This window comes from Mixophyes fleayi, chromosome 4 (assembly GCF_038048845.1).
Source record: "Mixophyes fleayi isolate aMixFle1 chromosome 4, aMixFle1.hap1, whole genome shotgun sequence".
Classification (NCBI taxonomy): domain Eukaryota; kingdom Metazoa; phylum Chordata; class Amphibia; order Anura; family Limnodynastidae; genus Mixophyes; species Mixophyes fleayi.
Window position 1 is genome coordinate 45,113,817 of NC_134405.1, and position 27,071 is coordinate 45,140,887.

Consider the following 27,071-nt stretch of genomic DNA (forward strand, 5'->3'; position numbering starts at 1 on the left):
CAGAGAACTTCATACAATCCCCCATGAGAAAAAGAGTCTTCAGAGCCACGTAACAGTAGATACACTCTGCTAGAGAATGTATCTAACCAAGAAAATGCATTAGGCAGGGACTTTGGGTCTATTATGTCTATTAACAAAAGTGGATTTATCCTTTAATACCACGCTTACACCATAAATTCTGGAGGATACTGTTTCTAGCTTTCTTTACAAATTATACATATTTGTTTGCACCACTTTTAGAATGTTTTGAGCAGGTGGATATGCATATCCTCATGTTCCACATATGCTGTATTATGTTATATTTTATGTTAATTTACAAATTCCAAAGGTTGTGTTATACATTTGTCACATTCATCTCTTTGTTTTATCAGTTGTTTTGTACATTCTTCAGATTCATCTACACTTTCCATAGGTGCTGTCTGTATATGCTCTTTATTGCTCTACACATTCTACAGGTGACTCGCAATGTTCTTTTGATTATTTTAGAAGACTCCATAGACCATTGTGTACATTTTCCATATGGTTCTACACATTCTTCATATTGCCCTGCACATTCTGTATTTGCTGATTATTGTATAGACTCCATGGGCTCTACTGAATACTGTTCATATGGTATATATTCCTAAGATGATTCTAAAGTTTCTTCATATATTCTATATATTCTATAAATTGCTGTAGTCATTGCATTGATGGCTCCATACATTCCTCTGATTATCGCACATAAGCCCTGGACCACATTGTACATTGCTAAAATTGTCCTACACATTCCATAAATCGCTATGGACATTTTCATATTGTCCTACATATTCCATAGATCACTCTGTACATTCTTTATATTGTCCTACACATTCCATTGGCTGTTCTGTAAATTCTTTCCATTGTCCTACTCATTCCATAGAACATTCTACTTTTGTCATTATTTAGATGCTGAATTCTGAGCAATACTTTTAACAGTTTGCATCGCCCTGGACTGTGCACATAATATCCTATCAATATACAATATTCTATTTTTTATGTGTTCCTGACAATTTTAACAGTTATTCTACACAATTCATAGATTGTTCTGATGCCAAACACCAACTCACCTTTTCTCCCACAGGTCCTGGTTGCCCTACACCACCAGGATTTCCTGAAGGCCCCTTAAAAAATAAAACACAAGAGGTCAAGCTGATGTAATCTTGATGTTTCTTACCTATAAAGTAAGAAATACACTTACATCACCACCGCTGGGACCCATGGGACCTCTAGGACCGCCAGTTCCAGGGGGACCCTGTAATGAGATAATAACAATTATGTTAAACTGTATTAGTCTAAAAGATCATTGTTCGTGACTCTATGAGTAATATTGCACATACCATTGGTCCAACATATCCACTTTCCCCCTTTTCTCCCGGAGGTCCAGGCATACCCTATGAAGAGATAGGTGTTATAAATGTTAAATTAGAGGGAAATATAAATCTTGCTCGCTGCGACTGTCACCCTGATCACTTCACAAATAAGGACCTACATAGCCTGAATGGTCTTTCAGACATTTATGAGAATTGGTGCCGATAGGTCAAGCCTTAATGACCGCCTCTAAAAAAGACACTAACAATCCAATTAGGAGGGCAAATTTTTTTAAGAAATGACAAAGATTGAAATAACTCCCTCACCTGGAGTCCTCTTGGACCAGTTACACCAGGAACACCTCGATGACCGTCATCTCCCTTTTGCCCTTGCATTCCTGGCTGTCCTCTACGCCCAGGATCTCCATCTTGGCCCTGTGTAGAACCATGACGATGACATCTTCAATCTCAAAGCATTCTCATGATAACTGAAAGTCTTATAATTTTGAGGCACAATGCATAATTTATAAAGACTTCAACAGATTTAGAAACTGTCTCAAGGATGAGTTAGCTGCAAAATAATGAATGAGGGGAGTATTTACGGGTGAATGGGTGGTTTTCTTGCCATTGAAGTGACTGTCAATGAGTACATGTGTTCTAATGCACGCACTCTATTGAAATTGGATTATTCAATTTACCATTGTAAATTAGCTTTATGGAAATTATACAGATTTATCATTTCTGGACAGGAACTAGTACCTGCTCATTTAATTGTTGTATCATCTATGCTTCATATGACCATTAATTAATTGATGTGTGAGAGGTTTCATATTTATCTAAGAGCTACTTCTATTACTTTTGTTTTGGGATCACTATTATACATATACACTATAATTTGCTCCCTGGGGAATTTCTTTCCCACTGTCAGTGAGTAGACTGCCTGTAAATGGAACATGTGACTATTAAAAAGACAGGGTAAGGAAGTGTTCTCCAACACAATACTTACGGCTTGTCCAGGGTGCCCTATTGGACCTTGGATCCCAGTAGCTCCTGGAGGTCCCTATGAAAGAGCAGACAATAACTTGTTATTTTCAGTAGAAATATTTACCTTTGTTAAGGCTTCTCTCCCTTGTCTCTCATCTGCAGTCTCTCCCATGTCTCTCATCTGCAGCCTCTCCCATGTCTCTCATCTGCAGCCTCTCCCATGTCTCTCATCTGCAGCCTCTCCCTTGTCTCTCATCTGCAGCCTCTCTCTTGTCTCTCATCTGCAGCCTCTCCCATGTCTCTCATCTGCAGTCTCTCCCTTGTCTCTCATCTGCAGTCTCTCCCATGTCGATCATCTGCAGCCTCTCCCTTGTCTCTCATCTGCAGCCTCTCCCATGTCTCTCATCTGCAGTCTCTCCCATGTCTCTCATCTGCAGTCTCTCCCATGTCGATCATCTGCAAGCTCTTCTAAGTATAACCACCGCTTTTTCTATGTCTTTCCTCTTCAGGGTTTCCCATGTATCTTATCTACAGCACCTCCTATATCTTTCATTCTGATTCTCTCATGTCTCCCAACCATATTCTCTCCCATGTCTCCTATTAGCAGCCTCTCCAATGTCTCTCATCATTTGCCTCTCTAATGTCTACTAACCAAACTTCTTCCATGCCTTCCATCCACAGCTTTTTCCATCCACAGCTTTTTCTATGTTTCCAATGCACAGCCTTCTGCCATGTCTCCCATCTAAAGCTATATCTTTCATCCAAAACCTTGTGTCTCACATTTCCCTCATTTACAGCCTCTCCTATGTCTCCCATCTAAAGCCACTACCATTTTTCTCCTGTCTGCTATCCACAGCCCATTTAATGTTTCCCAACTGTAGTCTCTCCCATGTATCCAATTCACAGCATTCCCATGTCTGCCATATGCAGCCTCTAGTATGTCTCCTATATGCAGAATCTCCCAGTCTTCTATTCCCCGCCTAATCTGCAACCTGCCTAATCTGCTATTCACAGCCTCTCCTGTGTGTTCCATGCAGCACCTTTCCCATTCCTTGTCTCCAGCTTCTCCCATGTCTCCTATACACAGCCTTTCACAACTCCCATCTGTAGTCTCTCCCATGTCTCCCATCTTCAGTCTCTCCCATGTCTCCCATCTTCAACCTCTCCCATGTTTACCATCCGCAGCCCCTTCCATGTCTCCCATCTTTAGCCTCTTCCATGTCCCCCATCTTCAGCCTCTCCCATGTCTACGATCAGCAACATCTCCCATTTGTAGCCTCTCCCATGTCTGCCACCATAGCCTCTCCCCTGTCTTCCATCTATAGTCAACCTCCCCTATGTATCGTAATTATAGCCTCTACCATGTAATTTATCTTCAGCTTTTACCTTGTCTCCCATTCGTTGCATCTCCCATGTCTGTCATCGACAATCTCTCCCATGTCTCTCATCGACAGCCTCTCCCATGTCTCTCATCGACAATCTCTCCCATGTCTCTCATCGACAGCCTCTCTAATGTCTCTCATTGAAAGCCTCTAGAATTTGTCTCATCCACAGTCTCTCTCATGTTTCCCCTCTTCAGATTCTCCCATGTCGTTAATCCACAGCTTCTTCCATGTGTTTCTTGCAGACTCTCACATTTCACTCATCCGAAGTCTCTCTCCTGTCTCCCATCCATAGACGCTCTCATGTCTCACATGTTCAGCCTCTCCCATATCTCTCTTCCACAGCTTCTTGCATTTCTCTAATCTGCAGTTTCCCCCTTATCTTCTACCTGTATCTTCTCCCATGTCTCCTATCCGTAGCCTATCCCATGTCTACTATCCGTAGCCTATCCCATGTCTCCTATCTGTATCTTCTCCCATGTCTCCTATCAGTAGCCTATCCCATGTCTCCTATCTGTATCTTCTCCCATGTCTCTTATCAGTAGCCTATCCCATGTCTCCTATCCGTAGCCTATCCCATGTCTCCTATCCGTAGCCTATCCCATGTCTCCTATCCGTAGCCTATCCCATGTCTCCTATCCGTAGCCTATCCCATGTCTCTTATCAGTAGCCTATCCCATGTCTCCTATCCGTAGCCTATCCCATGTCTCTTATCAGTAGCCTATCCCATGTCTCCTATCCGTAGCCTATCCCATGTCTCCTATCCGTAGCCTATCCCATGTCTCCTATCCGTAGCCTATCCCATGTCTCCTATCCGTAGCCTCTCCCATATCTCCTATCCGTAGCCTATCCCATGTCTCCTATCCGTAGCCTATCCCATGTCTCCTATCCGTAGCCTATCCCATGTCTCCTATCCGTAGCCTATCCCATGTCTCCTATCCGTAGCCTATCCCATGTCTCCTATCCGTAGCCTATCCCATGTCTCCTATCCATAGCCTATCCCATGTCCACCATCTTCAGCCTCTCCCATGTCTCCTATCCGTAGCCTATCCCATGTCTCCTATCCGTAGCCTATCCCATGTCTCCTATCCGTAGCCTATCCCATGTCTCCTATCTGTATCTTCTCCCATGTCTCCTATCAGTAGCCTTTCCCATGTCTCCTATCCGTAGCCTATCCCATGTCTCCTATCCGTAGCCTATCCCATGTCTCCTATCCGTAGCCTATCCCATGTCTCCTATCCGTAGCCTCTCCCATGTCTCCTATCCGTAGCCTATCCCATGTCCACCATCTTCAGCCTCTCCCATGTCTCCTATCCGTAGCCTATCCCATGTCCACCATCTTCAGCCTCTCCCATGTCCACTATCTTCAGCCTCCCCCATGTTTGTCTTTTACAACTTCTCTTATTTCATACATAACAACAGTCTGCCACATATGTCATATAAAACTTTCTTGTCTTACTGTATTTGGTGAGGACAATATATACAGATATACTTACTGATTCTCCCTTGTCACCTTTGCTTCCTTTCTGTCCAGGCCCACCCACTTCTCCCTAAAAAGAAACAAAAAGTAGGTAAGAGGTAACAACTGTGTATGAAAAGTGATGAAGAGCTGTCGTCCTGTTCAGTAAGCATGAACCTCCAGTATGGTTACTTTACAAATCAGTGCCAAGCGTAAATCTTCCTACCTTATCTCCATCATCGCCTGCAGGCCCTGGGGGACCGGCAGGTCCAGGTGGTCCAATGCTTCCTTGAGAGCCATCTTGTCCCGCTCCACCAAAAGGCCCTTTCTCACCCTGTGATATCATATAGAATGTTAGACAGAAATTCTTCACAATGATAAAGAGGAAATTTCACAGGTCATATTAACCTTCTGATTATATAAATTGAGAAGTGAAGATGGACTGCTGGAAAGACATCAGAAAAGGTATGTTACACTGTCCAAGACTCATTGTTCTGGTTAATTGAAATGCTTCAAGAGATTACCCAACTTCAGATGACTTTAATTGATCATCCTCTATATGCCATCCTGCATCTTTTGATGAATACATTACTTTATATATCCTGAAGGAAGCCAGGAAAATACTGTCCATGCACAAGCTAATAACTTAAAGTCATATGAAGGTAAAAACCCCATCAATGTTTTAGTCATAGCCCGGTGTTCTATGCAAATTGAGTGATGCGCGTGTTCTGTTAATAGCGTCAAGGTCTGATCAATCTAATCCAAGGCTTGGTTCTCTCTAATTATTCAGTATCAAAGTGTGATGTAAAATCTAGTCTCAAGTGGTAACAAATTAAAGCCCTACTATACACAACATACACTGCTTGTTATTAAGTCTATCATTTCACCTTATTAATCTATTACTTACTGGATTCCCCTTCTCGCCACTTGGTCCCGGGGGACCCTGTGCTCCAGGACGTCCCGGAAGGCCAATTCCCCCAGCTGCTCCATTAGGACCCCTCTCTCCGGTTGGCCCCTGTGAATAGTTCCAAGGTGAGATGGTAAAGTATGTGTAGAGAAAACTGTGGCGGAAGACTCAAGAAGTGGATATAGCAATAATAAGCTATAGAAGAGAGGTAAGGCCAAAAGTGGCTTCATGAAGCTATGTCCCATGGGGCAATACTGGGAGTGATCTAGAGGTTTGTAGAGGCTCTCAGGTAGTGATATAGGAAGAAGAAGACGCATAGAGTAATGAGAGGAGAAATTATTGGATTACTATATGTCACGCAATTCTATCTGGGGATACGTACCGTAGAGCCAGCCAGACCAAGTGGACCTTCTCCTCCTTTTAAACCAGCAGGACCCTACAAAGAACAGAGTAAAGAGAACATTAATGCAATTTTAGCTTATAATATTTGTTGCAAAACTGTTTACAATAGGATTCTTATATTTATTACAAAAATCTCCTAAAATCTAATTTAAAAATAAAACTTTTTACTATGTTCTCTAAAGGCCTATTACATTTCTCTCATTGTCATTTCAATGCTGCCTCAGCTTTGATAAAACCTCGTAACTCTTCAAAACCCCAAACTGGGCAGCCTAACTCACTGTAATTCTGCTTGGGCACCGTCCCAGGAATCTTCCCATCTACCATGGAAATGCTATGCTTACGTCAGTGTGAATGAAATCATTATGGCTATCGCCAGTCAGTGCAGGGATAGTAAGGCTTAAAAAAAAGGAAATATTTGTCTGGCAAGCCTAAAATACACGCTTGCCAGGGAGGACCTCCTGTTCCACACCAGAGATATGAAAGCTGTCACGACATAAACTTAGGATCTCATCGTCCACCAGTAGATCATAGTATATAGGCTGCAATAAGGAGGGGTCATTTTTCCATAATTTGTGAAGTTGATTGCCGACTGCTAAAATTACCAGAGACATTATCTATTTCTGTTTCCTTAAACCCCTGACCACCTATCCTGAATGCCATTTTCATGAATCTATTGAAGGCACGATGTAAATTTGCCACTGAGCTTTTATCTGCACTTAAAAGTTGTGTTAGAAGATGACTCACCCAAGATTTATTTTTCCAATACTTGGCTTCAAATAGAAACCGGCTGCTTGGGTGAAGGACAGGCTGCTCTACATTGGAAAGGGACCCATGGATGGCCAAATCAATTCATGTGACGACTTGGAGAGAGATAATGTGGAAAATGTCTTCATCCCTTAATTTTATTCTTAGAAGGTTAAGGTCCTTAACGGTATAGGATTTCTAGGCAGGCAGCCAAGTGTATAGGATGCTTTCTTACCGCACGCTAAACTGTTGGAGTGTTGTACTTTCCTTCTTTCTTCCAACCCTACTTGTTTTTGTTTCTTATACGCCTCTACCCTTCTCCACATTATTGTTGGTGTTCACTGCACAATTATGGTGAACAGAAAACTATAAAATGTAAATGAGGCTTACCGCTTCCCCACCAACGCCCCTGGCTCCTGGAAAACCTCGCAAACCTTGAGGTCCAGCTTTACCGGGAATGCCGGAAGGACCAGGATCACCCTGCAATGCAAATGAAAGGTTAATGCCTTCAACAGGTTGGAATTACAAAATAAATGTCATATTAAAGTAGTTTACAAAAAAGAAGAACAAAAATAAAATAACAAGTAGTATCTGCCCAGAAGCATGCCTTCCTCTCGGATAGCAGACAGGTAGGGCGTCCCTTGTTTTGGACCTCCTCTCTCACCCACTAGGACCATCACATTTTCTGTGCCTTGCAGGCTCAGGATCACTACAACAATTCCGTTATTGAACGTGGCTTTGACATGAAGACTAAATATGGTTAGATGACTGTGGCAACTGTTCAATCAGGTGCCATTGTCACATGACACCCACATCACTTTTGATAACCAATTGAATTTATCCAGGTCCTATAGAGTCTATAGTGACCAGAAAATCCTGTGGTTCGAGGGCTGACCATAAAGTCGGAGTTGTGGTCCAAGAGGAGGTTCTTCCATATGACCGTTATCTTAGGAAGAAACTATTGTTTAATGTTTAATTCAGTCTGTAGAATATATTTTTATAGGTTACAGATGATGGTGAGTTTGACTACCTTGCTCTTTCTCGAACTACAGAACTTTTTAATAAACTCATTCATAACTATTCCTCTATACTCTATTCTGTTCAACCAACGACCAATGTCACTTGATCCGTAAACAAACTACCCCATTATCAGGAGTGTAGACTCACTCTCACATGTATCAACGGATGCCTCCTAAATCAGTGGAACGTTCAATGTTGTCTTGAGTTAAAAAGTCCCAAATGTCTAATGTTTATTCAGAACATCTATCAAGGTCTGTTATATTTTCTAGTGTTTTTGTTGATGAGATTAGAATGCTCTTAAGTTTCCATACTGTGGGGGTGTAATTTTTAGCGGCTATAAGAACACAGGAAAAACGTTTAGCCATGAAACAGTAATTCAACTGGGATATTATGCTGTGTTCCAGGGTGTTTGGGTAAGTATGGTATTTACACTTTTTTTATACAAAGAGTTATACTTACTAGAAAACATTGTGAATAATTCAGTTAGTATCGGGGTTGTCTCAGCACAGGCAGAATCTCATGGGTTAGATGGTTTAGCAGAACCTCTACACAGATATAGATTTCTCATTTCCAGCTAAGCCTTCTCCTGACCACTGTCTCTATAATTCTGTTATATTGCAATTGGTTGTCTCAGCTGACATTCACTACCACAGACAGTATGGCTGAGGAGTGGTACTGACAAACAGTGATTTTTGCAACTCGCCGAAATTCTTTTAATACATTCACCCCCTGGTCACATGGATCTGGAAGCTTATTAAGGGCTATAAGTGCATGCAACAAAAACTACCGTTGTTCAGTGAATTGTCACCCAACACAGCACCAAATTTAGGTCTTTAAAATATCAAATAATTGTTTGTCTCAATAACTCTGTCCTAAAAATTTAAGGAACATTTGCAATCACCACTTTTTAATCTAGGCAATAAACAAACAAACCGGCAGAGTCCGTCTTTCTTTTTAAATTACTGGAACATCTGCTGAATCTGCCTCCTGTGTCCTCTTTCCATACAATGTAATTTGGATAGGGAAGGGAGGTGATGGATAAAAAATAGAGAATAACTAATATATTAATCAGTTCTAGAACTCTACCGTGCCTGACAACAAACACCTTTGCTTTTGAATTATTCATGTCTTACCAATGGAGGTGTATTTGGCTAATCAACATGCCATAGAGTTGAGAAATCTAATGTTGGACTGTACCTTGGCGCCTTCCCGTCCAGCTGCCCCTGGCAATCCGTGTTCTCCTGGTGATCCGGGTGACCCTGGATGACCTCGCTCTCCCATGGGACCTGTTTCCCCAGAATTGCCCTATACATGGTGAAAAAAATTAAATTTCAGTTGAATACACAAGACCATCCAGAACAATTCACATCCTTTTAATGCTGACTATAACATATTATATTTGATAATATTTTATTCTCGACATACAATTTTGCACGCCTGGAATAAAATGAACTTCTAGGACTGAAATGTTAGATTAAATACATTTTTGCCATTTTTCCCAAATGTACCTCCTGTTCCCTGTCTTCTCCCTTGTCTACTGTCTCATGTAACAGACTGTCTCTCTGCTATGTACCAATGTTATCTACAGCTCAACATGTCCAAAACAGCATATTATCTTCCCCCCTCCCAGAGGCACTGTCTCCACTTAAATCTCCCTCACCGTCAACAAGATCACAATTCCCTCAGTCTCCCAAGTCCAATGCCTTAAGTGTCACATGTGACTCTGTCCTCTGCTTTACTCTTCACATCCAGTCCTTGTACCAGTCCTGTCGTCCTCCAAAATCAAAATATTCCATCCAAAACTTGTATCCGTTCTCTCATGATCTCCCACCTTGACTACTGCAACCTCCTCCTATCTGGCTTCACTTTACCCATCTACCTTCTTCCTTCTTTACTGTTAGTCATCCGCTCTTGCGAGCAGGGCCCTCTGTACCCTTTGTCTTTGCATTAGCATTCATTTTGTCTACATTGTATGTCCCTATTTTATGTATGCTCTGTTTTTGCCACTGTCCATTGCTGTTGAACACTGTGGCACCTTAAAAATCAACAACAACAATAATAATAATAATAATAATAATACTCACTGAAGGTCTCTATAAACTCAATTTAATGAACTGAGCCATGACTGTCACAAGAAAAAATTATTTCTCAGCTAACATTAGGTGAAGAACAGTCATTAGTTCTTTCAGAGACAATATGCATTCCTACCAGTAGGGGTCGCAGATTCAATCCTGCACTTTTACATTATATAATATTAAATTTAAATCAGAAATACATAAGGATAATGCTTTATCACAGATTATCTGTATTTATTCAATACTTGATAAACACTATTAAATTATTTTCTTTAAATACCAGACTTACCTGAGGTCCTACAACTCCAGCTGGCCCTGGAAGACCTGTTTTTCCTTGAAAACCCTGTTAAGTAGAATATAAAAAGAAGAATGTTGATATAAAGAATAGAAGATATATGATCCACACCGTTAAGTGTCCGGGAGCGGGGTCGCCTTATGACGAGAATCAAATAGTTAAACTAGTAAAACCCAATTTAGGAACAAGGACCCTACAGGGAGGAAATATGGGCCTGAAAAACTTTTATGACTGAAGTCGTAAATCACACCTAACTCATTTTGACTGGAAATAACACATTTATGAGAAAATGATTTTTATACTTCTGAATGCTGGAGGGTAAGAGGATCTCAATGACACTAAACATAAGACCAGAGCATAGTTTATTGCAGAGATCCTTCCCCTCCATATTCAGTATCGGCACAATAACTTTCCCTAACGCTAGCCACTCCCACATTTCTCTAACGCAGCTGCCATAGTTATTTTCCCTCTAAGTTATGTTTCATGTCTTTCTTACGCCTCCTAAACAGGCCACACACAATCCTGCCATATAGGTAGCCAGTGTGGCTCTACGCATAGGTCACTAGACAGGACAAGATCTGTCCATTAGGATCCTCCGAGTGGATGGACCACTTCTGACATGACCGAGGCGGGTGATGATTGTAAACACAACCTGATAATAGTCATTTGAGGTCATCTTCTAACAGCATTTACCAATATGCTCCAAAATGATCCAATCAATTGTGATTGTTTAATTATCGGGCATTGTGCTTGTTTGTAGGTCACAAAAGCTGTAATATGACGCCAACTGCTCAATAGCAACTGGCGCATTTTGCCAGTATTAGATGGTAAGTTGATTGGGCACTATGACTGCACTATGGACATTGTTGTAAATCACAATTAGTCTAGCTATGTTACTTTGCAGAAAAATATAGCAGTAAAAGCTAAAAGACTTTAATCCAGAAGATCCAGCAACAAAATAGACTGATCTCTACTTTAAATCTAGAAGATTTCATGACGTAGACAAGTGGTCTTACTGGCTCTCCGCGCTGGCCTGCATGTCCAGGTAATCCGTCTTTCCCAGAACCACCCTGGTGAAGAAGAGGAGAAGTCACATTACACGTCTGCAAGTTGTCAATGTAACAGTGATATAACTGGGGTCAGGGTGCAAAACTGTAATGTGCAAAGTCTAGTAACAGTGTATAGAATGATATGAGACAACAGACTATGTTATCACAGGATAGTATGTAGTGGGGGATGTATACAGATACTTAGTATCTATACTCTGGTAATGATAACACTGTATAATGATACTGAGTATCTATATACTGATAATGATCATGCTGCACTGTATAATGATACGGAGTATCTATACACTGATAATGATCACACTGCACTGTATAATGATACTGAGTATCTATACACTGATAATGATCACTCTGCACTGTATAATGATACTGAGTATCTATACACTGATAGTGATCACACTGCACTGTATAATGATACCGAGTATCTATACACTGATAATGGTCACACTGCACTGTATAATGATACCGAGTATCTGTACACTGATAATGATCACACTGCGCTGTATAATGATACCGAGTATCTATACACTGATAATGATCACACTGCACTGTATAATGATACCGAGTATCTATACACTGATAATGATCACACTGCACTGTATAATGATACCGAGTATCTATACACTGATAGTGATCACACTGCACTGTATAATGATACCGAGTATCTATACACTGATAATGATCACACTGCACTGTATAATGATACTGAGTATCTATACACTGATAATGATCACACTGCACTGTATAATGATACTGAGTATCTATACACTGATAATGATCACACTGCACTGTATAATGATACTGAGTATCTATACACTGATAATGATCACACTGCACTGTATAATGATAGCGAGTATCTATACACTGATAATGATTACACTGCACTGTATAATGATACCGAGTATCTATACACTGATAATGATCACACTGCACTGTATAATGATACCGAGTATCTATACACTGATAATGATCACACTGCACTGTATAATGATACTGAGTATCTATACACTGATAATGATCACACTGCACTGTATAATGATAGCGAGTATCTATACACTGATAATGATCACACTGCACTGTATAATGATACCGAGTATCTATACACTGATAATGATCACACTGCACTGTATAATGATACCGAGTATCTATACACTGATAATGATCACACTGCACTGTATAATGATACTGAGTATCTATACACTGATAATGATCACACTGCACTGTATAATGATACTGAGTATCTATACACTGATAATGATCACACTGCACTGTATAATGATACTGAGTATCTATACACTGATAATGATCACACTGCACTGTATAATGATAGCGAGTATCTATACACTGATAATGATCACACTGCACTGTATAATGATACCGAGTATCTATACACTGATAATGATCACACTGCACTGTATAATGATACCGAGTATCTATACACTGATAATGATCACACTGCACTGTATAATGATACCGAGTATCTATACACTGATAATGATCACACTGCACTGTATAATGATACTGAGTATCTATACACTGATAATGATCACACTGCACTGTATAATGATACTGAGTATCTATACACTGATAATGATCACACTGCCCTGTATAATGATACTGATTATCTGTACATTGATAATGATGGTTTATAATGATAGTAGAATAAGGAGATAAGCCCGCTGTGGTTACAGCCACTAATTGCCAGCTACTATGTAGTCTAGACACTAAACCGTCTTCACTTACATTGGGTCCTTTAGGTCCTGCAAAGCCTACTGGTCCTGGGGGCCCCATTGGTCCCTGGAATTATAAGAAATAAGACAAAGTTACTTTCAAAAATCTTTAACAAGAAAAATGAGATAAATATTTCCTCAAATGCAACTGTTACAAAATGGAAAGAAAAAGAGAAGGAGCAACACATTGAGGACATATTAGTGATATCTTGTGAATGTGAAATATTGCTTACTACTTGAGTTTCTGCATGTTTACTTCCCCAGTAAAGACCCCGTCGGGCAGCTCACACCCTAGGGGCCTGTTAGAGTTGGACACAAACCTATTTGCGCCATGTAAAAATGAGACACGTAAAATTTGTCAAACTGGACATGCACATGACTTGCGTCTGTATTTGGTGTTTATGTATATCTGAGCCTTCTTGTGCTTGGAGGGACAGATTGTGGCAGTCACATGTATGTATAGTATAAGAGGGACATGGAGGCTCAAGTCAACCACAACCCTCAGAGATGCGTCCGATATTCACATTTCTTTGTGTATCCCATATGCCTGGTGCAGATGTCTCCACACTATTTGTGTGGAATATGTATCTTATTCCCTTGTTTGTGTGCGTTTCCCTGATGTCAACATTCCGATGATTTGATTGGCTACAGGTTGTTCTAGCCCCTCCCACTTCATGACTGAGGTTAATTCCAATGAATAGTAGATGAGCATTAAGTACAATAATTAGATCCTAGTCAAACCCACTTTACTATAGACAATGAAACTGATGTCATTTCTTTAGAATTTACTGTTTGTCATTGTGCCAATATGAGTGAATCTATATTGGTCCTAAAAAAACTATAGGAACTTAAAATGAATTGCTCATTTACTATACCAGAGAAAAACTGCATTATATGCAGCCGATATACTGGCAGAGTTTGCAATCACCTCTTATAATTCAGCATCAAACAAGTTCTCTTTCTGTCACGGAAATAAATAAATGGACTGGATAAGATAGATCCAGACAGCCGTCTTGGTGGTGCCAGCTACCGCGTTTTATAGTTAATTCTGCTAGAAAAGTGTAATTCTGACATCTGTGTCACATTTGTTATTACTCTGTAGGTTTTGGGCTTTCAGAAGGCTCCCATGCACTCTGATTTATAGACAAATGAATCTAGTGAGGCTAAGGTCTCGGCCAGACATGTTCAGGGGGTAACAAAAAAGGACATTATGCTGTTTTTTTTAACACTTAAATAGTGCTAACAGCCCACTTGACCCCACTGAAAACTGGGAAGACAGCTTGTGAAGCAGGACATAGGAATGTGTGGGGCACAGCTATGGATTTTAAGTTTTTACTCACAACAACATTTACCAAAACCCACTAAGATTTGCATTATAAATATTTATCAAGATCTCATTACATAGCATTTAATGGAATTTCAAACGAATTATATTCAGGAGAACAGACTTCTGGGAAATGACCATGTACTTGGCCACCCTGTGTTGCGGCTACGGTTACTATTCTAAGCTTGTAGAACAGGATTATAGAGGTCTTCACCTATAGCAGCCCGTAGAGCTGGTAATGCTCACAGGTACTCAGATGCCCCCAGGTCTTATACTCAGCGTAGTACAAGCTTATGAATATACTGCAGCATGGGATAGCAGCATGGGAAGATGGTAGGTAAAGCATAGTCAGAGGCAGGCCGAGGTCTAGGGTCCGAGGCAGGTAACGAGGTCAGTTACAGGCAAGCGGTCAGGGCTGGCAGCAAACAAAGGGAGTCCAGGCAACCAAACAGAGTTTAGAGAAATAAGCACACAATGTCCAGGAAACAGGCGGAGGGTAATACATGATGAATCAATCCAGAGTAGCACGATAACAGGAGCCTGAAGGCTTTAACCAGCAGGGAGGCTAAGCCCTCTCTGCCTTATATACACAGACTGGCCAATAGGAAGCAGGGAGCCCAGGAGGTGATAATCAGCCTGAGGTTGTTAAATTAATTCTAATTAATTGCGCACTCGCCCAGCTCCTCCTGATGCCGGGACGCGGTGTTCGAACAAGACAGCGCCCCAACCGTTGCCTTAGCAACGGCAGGGGGGAAGTGACGTCCCGGTCGTCATGGAGGCGGCCAGGACGCTTCTGCGGGCACAGTGAGTTGCGGCGGCTTGAGGCACCCGTGCAGCTCGTAACACCCTGTCACTGGGTATTCAGGGCATGACATGACACGATGCTGTGACAGAATTACTATCTACCTAAATGTGGTTCTGCTCTAGATAGGGCTCACTCGTAGGTGGGATTTTGCCTGTAAATGTTTGTGAGCGCCCATTGCTCAGTGAGACTGACTGTTAAGGGCATATTCAGTTGTGCGCGGAGTGCCTGTGGAAACGAACGCAAAGGCACTCCACGTTACCGCAACATCGTGGATTTCCCTTCGCCCCTCCATAGAGTTGCGATGGGAAATCCGCGATGTTGTGTTACTGTATTACCATAGAAAATACATCTGAACATCGCGGCTTATTGAATATGCCCCTTAGAACGTACAGGTTTCTGTTAAATAATGAGACTGTCTGCTTATAAATGTGAATACCTGCTAGTAAAGTGGAGTGGGCAGCACGGTGGCTTAATTGTTAGCACTTCTGCCTTACAGCACTGGGGTCATGAGTTCAATTCCCGACCATGGCCTTATCTGTGTGGAGTTTGTATGTTCTCTCCGTGTTTGTGTGGGTTTCGTCCGGGTGCTCCGGTTTCCTCCCACAGTCCAAAAACATACTGGTAGGTTAATTGGCTTCTATCAAAATTGACCCTAGTCTCTCTCTCTCTCTGTCTCTCTCTCGCTGTCAGTCTGTGTGTGTATGTTAGGGAATTTAGACTGTAAGCTCCAATGGCACAGGGACTGATGTGAATGAGTTCTCTGTGCAGCGCTGCGGAATCAGTGGCGCTATATGAATAAATGGTGATGATGATGATGAGTGTCTGCTGCTTGGTGTATATACTAATTAGTGATAGCTGTAAATTGATAATTAGAAGTTAATGATATATAATGAGTGTACCTGCAAACATGTCTGCTGTTTAGTATCGCTGCTAATAAGTGTTTCTGTGTATTAGTTATTGCATGTGCTAATTAGCATGAAAGCAGGTTCTAATTACAGAGAGTGTCAGCTGATTAGTGCAAGTATTTGTAACCTGAAAAATTCCTTTATTTAAACGCTCTAAGTACAGGGGAATGAACTAAATGGATTTCTGTCATTTAGTAGGTTATAAGCACACTTAGGCTAGATATGGTACACAGGTACACAGATGTCTTTCAGTAACGATATTAAATACCATGAAACAGTACAAATGTATTTGGCTTTATGAGGTTAATCTCTTGGGATCAGTAATAAATCTAAGTAATACATTATGTATGAGATTAATTGACTGAAGTTCAGGTGAGGTGATTAAATAACAATTTTAAATGATTAAACAAGATCTTTGTCCTGCACAGGGATTACAAATCACTCGTGTAACACAGTACTGAAAAATTAGATAGAAAATAAGTGACTACTGTTATGAGATAATTGAATATTGCACAACTGAAAATCCTATCTCCAGGGTGTTATGACTGTCTTTTCTTTCACTCTTTTCTGTCATATTTATTTTTAGACTAACTAGACCTTCTATGATATTTTAATTCACCTGCAATTATATCATTCCCACTCACCTCCCAATAGTGTCGCTAAGATACTACTATGTCTGAGGATTAACACACACAAATATGATTAACGGGACGAATAATAAGATTAAAAGACAGATGCTAAACCACGGTCAGTCTACTGAATTCTAGGCTCTGCCAGTAGGCTTAGTAACACTTTGATAAGAGCCAGGAGAATCATTGCCAAAAGAAATGTATTGTGCAATTATCTTTCATCAGCTGCATTACACAAAGACACACAGTCAAATAATAAAAAGATTAGAGTCACTCTAATTAGTGATAGCACCTGCTGCTAAATGTTAATACAGACTAATTACTATACTTTCATATAAGTGTATGTGCTAATTATTAGTTTGCAAGCTAATAAGTATGAATATGCAGCCATTAGTGATCCTGGTGATCGGAGGAGGACTTAACAATGTTGCAATAAATTGTAGTCTATTCAATATGTGGTCTATTGTCATGGGAGAAGGCATCACCTCTTACAATAGCACTGCAGAAAATATGCATTGGAATTAGTGATATATGTGATAGACTTGGTAGGATACATATAGGATAGCACTCACCTTCTCGCCAGCGGCCCCAGCAACACCATCGTGGCCAGCGTCTCCCTGCACACAGATTCACATAGTCAGATGTTTTCTCATAGAACACCATGCATCCCTTTCCAACATCCCCATGACTTGGTGGTTCAAGTAGCCACTTATACTAGATATAAGCCCAGTATAATGATAGCGCTGCATTGAATAATATTCTTCTGTGTTCTATGCTGTGACAAAAATCTTCCAATAAGTTCCTGTTTGGAATTTCTTGCCTTGTGACACTCTAGAATGTCATTGTACCTCTCTTGTAAGGCAGTAAGTACCCTGTCTATAGCGACAGCCATCCTATCGCAGAATAATACAGATTTGTGGATAATGGTTTCTGGCTGACCAGCCTCAGATAGTGCAAGAAGGTGGAACTGATATATAAAATATATCTATACAGACCAGTTTTAGGTATTAGCTGACCCTGGCCCTAACACTGCATTGTAAAATATCACACATGTATATATACAGCAGTATATAGGTTCCACATGCTGGAAAAATCCATTCTAAGAATAGCAACTGGGCTTCCAATGAAGCAGTCGTGCAAGTAGAAAGCACGAGGCAGAATGGAGGAACGCTCACCTTTAGACCTGGTTTTCCAGTTGGTCCCCGCTGACCTCTTTCTCCTCTTGTACCCTGTTACCAGACAAACAAGTAAAAACTAATCATAAACCAACAGAAGTGTAACCGGAGGGTGGCTGTGACGGGCATTCTGTGGGTACAATGTCTCATACTTACTGACAGAGGTACAAACATAGTGCAGAAACCCATCGCAACCAATGAGATTCTTCATTCATTTAGTTTAGCTTACAGTGCACTGATCACAACTAGTAGCTGATATAGCAGATTGCTATTGGTTATTGCACTGTGTGTACTTGTATCTAGCTCATTAAGTAAAGTACAATATTTTACTGACACTTACTGCATAAATGGTGCCAGAAATGGTGATTTGGGTTACGGACGGAAAAGTAAATATTACTTGCATTGAAATGTGCTTATAATACTTCACTGCTATGAATAAAACACAAGTCAATGAATGTCAACACTGACAACAGTTTCATATCCACGTATACACCGTAATCTATCACAGCTTGCAGGACACCTAGAACTACTCAGTCATTCATACGTTGGTAATGTCTGTATGAGGCTAGAAGTCGGCTGTTCTGTCCCATCGTACCTAAGTGGTCATGCCCCAGGGTAAGCCTGGAGTGACGCATGCGTATGGTCTAACAATCTAAGACAGTTCTGTGGTGTGTTCTATAAGTTAGTAAGACCATTAATATAATATTCTACTTACAATTTTATTAATACTTATATGAAATATTCTTACCGAGGGTCCCCGCAGCCCGGCTCCTCCTGGCTGTCCACCTCGTCCCTGAAGAATGAAGCAGTCATTGTGTTAAAGTAAATAGACACTCTGTTAATAAAATGGTTTCTGTTTTACGATGCCGAGACATAATTGTGGTGCTCTCTATACCAGCAGCTGTAGGACATTTGGTCAGAACAAAACTAAAGTGGGTTCTTGTGGGACTTAAGGGTCATGTCTACCCAAATGAAAGACGCCCTTCATCTTTATAACACCCTCTTTATAATGCCAATCTCACCAACAAGTATATTCTCTGCACAAATGGAGATTATAAAATGCATTTTATAACACCACCCCCAATATAATCCCAAATTTGGTTTGTGTTTTAAGTAGTTTTTTAAAGAGTAAGCACTGTCTTCAGCATTTAACCCTTTCCCCCCAAACTAGCAAAACAACTAGGCTCTTTGTCTTTGATCCCTACCATTCAGGGATATTCACTCCCTCCAGCCCTCAGAATGTTTGCCTGCATCGAGGGCTGCCCCAATCATAAACACAATGAGCCCCACTATGCTGGCAATACTGGTGAATTACCAATCATAGAGGTGTTGGTGGTTCATTTTGAATGGTAGAGGTAGCGGACATTGGACACCATTCTTTCTGCTAGCTGGGGAAATCTGTTTTAACATTAAATATTTAAACTGAGTGCACAGCTCCTTAAAGTCAATATAGTGGGGAAAGACCGAAGCAAAAATAAAAAGTGGAGAAGAGATACAGGTAATATCAATGACTCCAGGAGCAGATTAACGTGGAAAGAGACAGCAACTAAGGAAGAGCACCTGCAGAGAGATTTGGTCGTAGGCTAATAGAGGTATTTACAAAGGGCAGCGCAATGTAGAACAGCAAGTCCTCCTATGTACTCAGATGCCGCTCTCTGGCTCTCACAGGCCACAATCTCAGCAGTCACACAGCTGAGCGTCTCACAGGACTGCCAGCGATAAAATAGGGACAGTCATGACATCTGGCTACCAGCCACAACGCCAATTATACACAACCAACTTCTTTGCACATAAACGGTCTTGCAGTACCCTTGGTAATGAACCCTGTAAATTGCCCCTTAACTTCATATCTTCTGACTGTACCGATATTGGCGGTATAGACAGATACAGGAACAGTAACATCTACAGGCAATAGGAAAGTGCTACACCCTTTACTAAGACAAAAAGTACTGTAACAAACTAAATGCTGTCAAATACAACTGTATTTAATTTTACACAACTTATTAGAATTCATAGTATACCCGGCGTATAGTTTACCCGCAGGCGCTTGTGCAATATTGGTTCATTGTCATGGTGTTATCTCGTTACTCATTTATAGACAAAGGAAATACTTATGTGAACTCACCCGCTTGCCTTTTTCTCCAACCAAACCGATTGATCCAGGGAATCCAGTTGAGCCCTGTAACAAGATATCGTTCATCAATCTTCTTATAGGGCAGCATGGTGGCTTAGTGGTTAGCGCTTCTGCCTCACAGCACTGGGGTCATGAGTTCAATTCCTGACCATGGTCTTATCTGTGTAGAGTTTGTACATTCTCCCTGTGTTTGCATGGGTTTATTCCAGATGCTTTGGTTTCCTCCCACATGCCAAAAACATACCAGTAGGTTAATTGGCTACTATCAAATTGACCCTAGTTTCTGTCTATCTGTGTGTATGTTAGGAAATTTAGACTGTAAGCTCCAATGTGACAGGGACTGATGTGAGTGAGTTCTCTGTACAGCGCTGTAGAATTAGTGGAGCTATATAAATAGTTCATTATGATAATGACCCCCCAGTTTTGTATTATGACCCTCCAACATCCAGCTTATGGCTGTAAGGACGAAAAGGTATTTAGGATGACCAGCTGAAAGGAAAACGTTCCCCTTAAACTAACTTAATATGTCTCACGTGAAACGCTACCACATCAATTAGCCAATCCCTGGATCCCCTGTTTACTTCTATCCTACAGACTCCCTGAGACACATAAAATATATTAGACCTGGAACCTATTGATGTCCATGTCCATGTGAATAGACACTTACCTTTCCACCCAGACGCCCGGGATATCCTGGAAGACCTGGAACACCCAACTTTCCCTAGTGATAGATAATACAAAGTAAGGCAACAGTAACATAAAAGGACTGAGCATACATTGTGACGGGGCGGGATACTGTTTGGGATTTTGTAAAGACGGGGAAAAAAAATAACATTTTTTTTTAGAATTATTGAATTAAAAAAATCTACTTCCAGCATGCACATAATATCCTGCCTTCAAGGGTTCATGGAACTGACAAGATAGTATAGTTAGAGAGCCTTTGCCATTCTTGCAAGGCCAATGTCTATATGATCTTGGCATGCTCTAGGTTATAAAATACAATTCTCAAATATGATCATACCGTACTGGAGAAAACATGATCTGGTTTTGTGAATTATCTAACCTTTTCTCCAGATATTCCCAAACCGCCGACTTCTCCCAGGGGTCCAGATTGTCCCTTTGGCCCTTCGGGGCCATCCTCTCCACGCACTCCCAGAGTCCCGGTATCCCCCTACAATGGCAGCAATAGGAAGACACATGGATGAAAAAAATCAACAGAAGCAATAAACTGATCAGGGACCATTGTCATGTCTCAGCGCAGTCCCTTTCTGGATATGAAAACTGTGTAACTAATTGTGTTATCCAGATATCTACACTCTAGAACGTGAGCTGTAGGGCAGTGGCACACTGGCACTTGCTGTGTCCAGTGTCTAACAGCCACAAGAACCTGGCATGTTTCTGCTTCTTCAGCCAGCATGTTCAGGGGTTTATATACACTCGGCACAAAAGTGGTTTCATAAATAAATGCTGAATTTTAGTGGCCTAAAGACACTCACTTGTTTAGCACCTAATATACACTACTGATATGCGGAGCATCATACGCAGACTGGCATCCATCCATCCATCCATCCAGGCCACTTTGTCTTTGTAATACCATTAATACAGATAATGGAGAATATGAAAGTCAACATCAGAGAATTGTGAATTAAACGATAGATTTGAATACAAAGGATAATTTCTGGATTGATCAATGGTCCGTCCTTTCTCACTAGAGTTTAGCTGAGGTTCCAAATAGTGCTTAGCTGAACAAAGAGCGTCAGAGGTGGGATTCCAAGCTGGCTGGGTTCTGCATTTCAGTAAAAAACCCACCAACAGACAGACAGACGGACAGAAGGACAACCCCTACCCCCATCTATTCATCTTACCCTTTCTCCTTTGAGCCCAACGTCTCCCTTGAAACCAGGAAATCCGTCTTCACCCTGTAAGAGAAAGAAGTACAGTCATTAACTCATCCCTATTATACTGAAATTAATTGGGCAGAGAGTTGTTAATGGTAATGCAGGTCTTAGAGTAAAGCAGAGCAGGCATGTACCCTTAGCCATCAACTTCCAAGGGGCTCCATGGATCAGAATCTGATCTGGTTCTAGTGTAAATACCATATGTAATAAACAACATTGCTTTTTAGTCATTCAAAAAATCTTGCATACATATACATGTATGGAGTACACACATGGATAGAGTGTTACTGTCTTGTAATATATACATACAATATACAGATATAACCTTGATCACATAATGAGGGAAAGAACAATTCTCCCGGCAAGTGGGAGAGAAAAGAAGAGTTACAAGAATAATGGGTAATGGACAGTTGAACGTACGCCCATTAGCGTGGTGTGAAGTGTGTGCTCTGCTCTGCACATGACCCCCCAAATAAACCAAGAACCTATGTTTATGTAGCAGAATTACATACATCTACACCTGCGCCTGAAGAGGCATGATGGGGAGGAAAGCGGCGTTGTAACGTAGGCTGAGTGCAGTAAGAGCGCGTTTGCAGAATTGCGAGCTGATGCAGACCCGAATGCTGGCACAAATACACATTTTAGAGCCGTATTATTTGCACCAGCCTAGGGGCTGACTGCTTCTGATTGGCTGATTACGATTTCACCTCTGAGGCTGCTGGGTCCTTTCTTCATTGATTATGAATATATAACAATTTTTTAAAAATATTTTCTTACTTTCATTTGTACACAAGAAGGAAGGTTATAACTGTTATATTACATGAAGCCTGGTAGCAGTAGTGCTTTCCCTATGAAAATAAATGTTTTATTTATGACCTGGTTGTCTGTATGTGTATGTGGGTGTCAGTATGCCTGCCATAAACAGCATGTGCTACATATACAAGCTGGGCGCATATGGGCTGCGATGCTCTATTTTGGCGCATGCATTTTTGGGTCTTCATTTATGCGCCCGAGTTGCATTCGACTCTGCATCAGGCATCATATGTCATAGTTTGTCTTAGGAAAACCTCACATGGGGAAATTGAGTTGTCAGGGTCTGAAAACATATGGGCGTTAATGGTCCTATCCTGTGTAACAAAGGACAGAGACAATGTAGGTATCTCTTATGCTTGTATGGAATTGTATAATGGGAGCTGTAGACTAAGGGAGTCAGAACTAAGAAACCTTATTAAAATGATTTGGACATTGGTGGTGAGTTTTAAAAGGGCAAGCTAAACCATTGTAAAGGCGGGTGCCACCGGGTTGCTGCTAAAAGCCACTGATTTCATAATACAACCATGCAAGATGGTAAAAAGTACCTAATGATTAGGAATATTTAGGGGTTCCAGGTTTTATTTTTAGCTAAGGTGAATGTTTGGAGCCTCAGATACAAGGTGGCCCCTTCTTCCGCCAATCAATTTCAATGGTAGAAGTGTGACCTTGACAAGAGATAGGCCTTATGCAGATGAAAGTATTGCCAAAATCTGCTAATGCAACATTCTAAATGGAACACTCTGTGAACAAACTGCTCAGACATTCCGCGGGTCACCCCCAGACATTGGAAAATCCAGCATGCGCCTTTCTGTTTTCTGCTTATAAACAATGGTTTCTACAGGTGCTCATGTGATCAGCAGAGGAGTATAAGCACAAGGATCAATGAGCCCGGTACCTGCACAATTTCCCGAGTAGATCTAGTACCCTATGGAATGTGGCATGAATTTTTGCAATACGCCTATCTGAAGTGAGCTTTGGGTGAGGAAATACAGCAAATGGTGGTGGTTATGGGTTGTACCCCCATCAAAGTACTCCAATAGGGAAGAGTGCGGGATGTTTAGAAGCAATATGAAATTTCCTTTTAGGAAAGTAGGAAGGAGCCACGTGCCACTGGTGAAGGCTCGGAGGGCCTCCTGTTGCCCATCACTGGTGCGTTGTATGTTCTACTGGGGGCTCGAGTAGCTGCTCTTACTCCGGCTGTTTGGTTTTGTACTCTCCATTATCAGTTTGTTCTAGATCATCTACAAAACAGTACGTCCTAATCATATCTTATCAACTTACCTTTTCCCCTTTGCTTCCTTTTATCCCTCTCACACCAAAAGCTCCCTGAAAAATAAAAGTCGGACACCAACATCAATTTACTAAAATGTCCCACATGGGCAAATTTGAGATGTGGACCTAAAAGTAAGGAGCCTATTTATCAAAGTTTGAAGACCCTCACTGGTGATAATACAGTAACACAGCTGGTGATAATACAGTATTTAATCATGATAAGTAGATCACCAAATCTGTGTTGGCCTAGATTTAAGACTACTACTATATACATGTCTTCTTGTCCTTTATAGACATACAGATACAGTTTGTTAAATGGAAGATATCATCTATATTATGTGATGGATGTGAGGTGGTTTGATATAATCGCTCTAGACCATGAGCACATATGAGTAGGGTTACAATAATCCTTCAGCAGAAAACCGGTCCGAAACTCTGGCATTGTTAAATGCGCTAAAGGATTACCGAATATGATTTCTCTGAATCTGGAGTACGATTTCTAGGAAAACCAAATAAAATTAATGTTGTGTGTAGGCCTAATATTACTTGGATCAGCACAATGAAATCGTGACTGAGTAGGTCTGAAAATCTGTTTGGTCATTGACGGAAACAGTCACCTGATCAAACTAATTGGCCAAAATGTGATCCAGTCGGTCATCCAGACCTGCAACTGATCAGTTTGGGGTTTCGCTCATGTGATTAAGAGTTAGCTACAGATCTGGTTGTTTACCAACCAGATTGTCACGTATAGGGCCGACTTAAGTTATTGGCTGATTTGTTACACTCACCTGCACAGCAGCTTCAGTGTATGAAACTACTTTACAATCTTTACAAGTTATACTTTATAGGATGTGACAAAAGCCAACACTGAGTCACATTACAGTAATGGTTTCCATCAGCTCAGTCACAAAGATTCTCATGGTTCCTCTAACTCACAATGAGAAAGTATATAGGCACTGAGAGATTTGTTATATCTTTTATCAAGTCATGAATTCACTTTTCTGATGTTACTTTTTAATATATACTAACTCATGAATTAACCTTAGTTTTCCATCAACGTGTACAAATCAGCCATGACTGATCGCTAACCATGTACTGGACGATTAACTGGAAAACACATGCAATGTGATCACATAAAACACTTAGCTTTACTTGCCTTAACTCCTCGAGTTCCTGGGTATCCGATCGGACCTGGAGAGCCGGGAAGACCCTAGCAGCAGAACAGGAGAAATAGATTTATGTCTCTGTATAAAAATCTCTGTTATGTTGGGGGCAAATCTACTATAATAGGCATTTATTATAATATTATTATAATTATAAAAACACCTTTCACTCTCTCAACGTGTCTCTTTTTAAGCACTTCATGAACAAGCTACTTATCAGACATCTGTTTTAAAGTGTCTACAGAGGAATGCACAGCACACCTAACATTACCTACTTTAAGCACCTGAATAACTGTTTATAATTTATAGAAGCCTTTAAAGTTTTCACCAGGAATGTTTAAATACATGATGTATCACTGTGGCACGGTGTCTATTTATACCACTAGCATTTTCTAGTAGACCACTACAACCTATATCTTCACAGTGTGCATATCATGTGGACCATGGGTGTAACTCCTAGGGCAGCAGAGGTAGCAGGTGCTAGGGGCCCTGTGTAGCTGCCATGTGTGCTGCAGCGGACTCTGCTTCTCTCTGTCAAAATAGTGCGGTCAGCAGGGAGCGTAAGATACCGCAAGACATTTAAAGCCCAAAAACGCTGTGTGCGTGAGCCAGCGTTTGGCTCCAAAATTAAATTCTGCTCAGAGGGGAAGGAAACTCTGACGTTCCCTTTCTCTCTAAACAGGACGTACAGTGGCCCGATGAGGTACGGCAAAGCACGGGACTGAGGGGAGGAGAAGGTAATAGAAACCTTTAAACATTTTAATAAGGAGCCCCCAAAATTCTATTTCTGCCCCTGAAGTGGGTTTTGATATGTAAGTACAGATGAACTGGACTGTCCCTCCCCTATATCTCTAACTTATACGGGATCACTAACCGGAATCACTAATTCCAGCCTTCAGTCTTATTCTTAAACACTAGCCCCAACCATAGTCCATAACTCCAGTCATTCCTTAATCCCAGTCCCCGATTCTTAGCCTCAATCAATCTAACTCCAATCCATATACTATGTTTCCTAATGGCTATTCCAATAGCATGGGGCAAACCTATTGGAGCCCAAACCAATTGTTCTAAAAAACTATGCTTAACATTTGGAACCCAAAGGAACGCGTACCAAGATGTAATAACACACACAAACTGCTCTCCACATCAGGTCACTATAAATAGTCCATCACATGTCTGCAATTAAACTTCTCTGAATGGTATCAAGTCAAAAATACAGTCAAAATCCTACATATCCTCCGCCTACATCAGGGGTCAGGGAACTTTTTTACCTTTTACCTCAAAATATATTTAGATACGCGACGTTACCCCCTTGATTTGAAAGGAAGGAAATCATATATTATTAATTATTGGAATTCAAAATGTTATCGAATCTATTCAAAATTTCTTTGAAAGCTTCAACTTCAAAACTTCAGGTTTTGGAGAAATGATGTTGCTTCATTTTTGATACGAGAGCATCAATATTGGAGCATTTTGATGTCAGAGCAATTTGGATATAGTCTTCAGCGTCCAATCGATTTCTCTGCTTTGTTTTTATGTTTGTTAGAGTGGAAAATTCTTGTT

General features: G+C 40.9%; 1 protein-coding gene across 4 annotated transcripts in view; it reads right to left on the reverse strand.

The window, feature by feature from the left end:
• COL5A3 (collagen type V alpha 3 chain) overlaps nucleotides 1-27,071 on the reverse strand; it is a 188,167-nt gene that overhangs the window by 27,320 nt on the left and 133,776 nt on the right. For 3 of the 4 annotated variants that reach the window (XM_075206858.1, XM_075206856.1, XM_075206859.1), the window contains 23 exons: nucleotides 25,502-25,555; nucleotides 24,355-24,399; nucleotides 22,228-22,281; nucleotides 21,426-21,533; nucleotides 21,030-21,083; nucleotides 20,354-20,407; nucleotides 18,977-19,021; nucleotides 18,229-18,282; nucleotides 17,626-17,670; nucleotides 13,404-13,457; nucleotides 11,610-11,663; nucleotides 10,588-10,641; nucleotides 9,421-9,528; nucleotides 7,594-7,683; nucleotides 6,440-6,493; nucleotides 6,058-6,165; nucleotides 5,377-5,484; nucleotides 5,188-5,241; nucleotides 2,332-2,385; nucleotides 1,653-1,760; nucleotides 1,356-1,409; nucleotides 1,217-1,270; nucleotides 1,086-1,139 (listed from right to left, as the gene is read on the reverse strand). In XM_075206858.1, the coding sequence (XP_075062959.1) occupies nucleotides 1,086-1,139; nucleotides 1,217-1,270; nucleotides 1,356-1,409; nucleotides 1,653-1,760; nucleotides 2,332-2,385; nucleotides 5,188-5,241; nucleotides 5,377-5,484; nucleotides 6,058-6,165; nucleotides 6,440-6,493; nucleotides 7,594-7,683; nucleotides 9,421-9,528; nucleotides 10,588-10,641; nucleotides 11,610-11,663; nucleotides 13,404-13,457; nucleotides 17,626-17,670; nucleotides 18,229-18,282; nucleotides 18,977-19,021; nucleotides 20,354-20,407; nucleotides 21,030-21,083; nucleotides 21,426-21,533; nucleotides 22,228-22,281; nucleotides 24,355-24,399; nucleotides 25,502-25,555 (1,521 nt within the window). Of the gene's footprint in view, nucleotides 1-1,085; nucleotides 1,140-1,216; nucleotides 1,271-1,355; nucleotides 1,410-1,652; nucleotides 1,761-2,331; nucleotides 2,386-5,187; nucleotides 5,242-5,376; nucleotides 5,485-6,057; nucleotides 6,166-6,439; nucleotides 6,494-7,593; nucleotides 7,684-9,420; nucleotides 9,529-10,587; nucleotides 10,642-11,609; nucleotides 11,664-13,403; nucleotides 13,458-17,625; nucleotides 17,671-18,228; nucleotides 18,283-18,976; nucleotides 19,022-20,353; nucleotides 20,408-21,029; nucleotides 21,084-21,425; nucleotides 21,534-22,227; nucleotides 22,282-24,354; nucleotides 24,400-25,497; nucleotides 25,556-27,071 lie in introns of all 4 variants that reach the window. The other variant, XM_075206857.1, reaches the window with a different exon arrangement.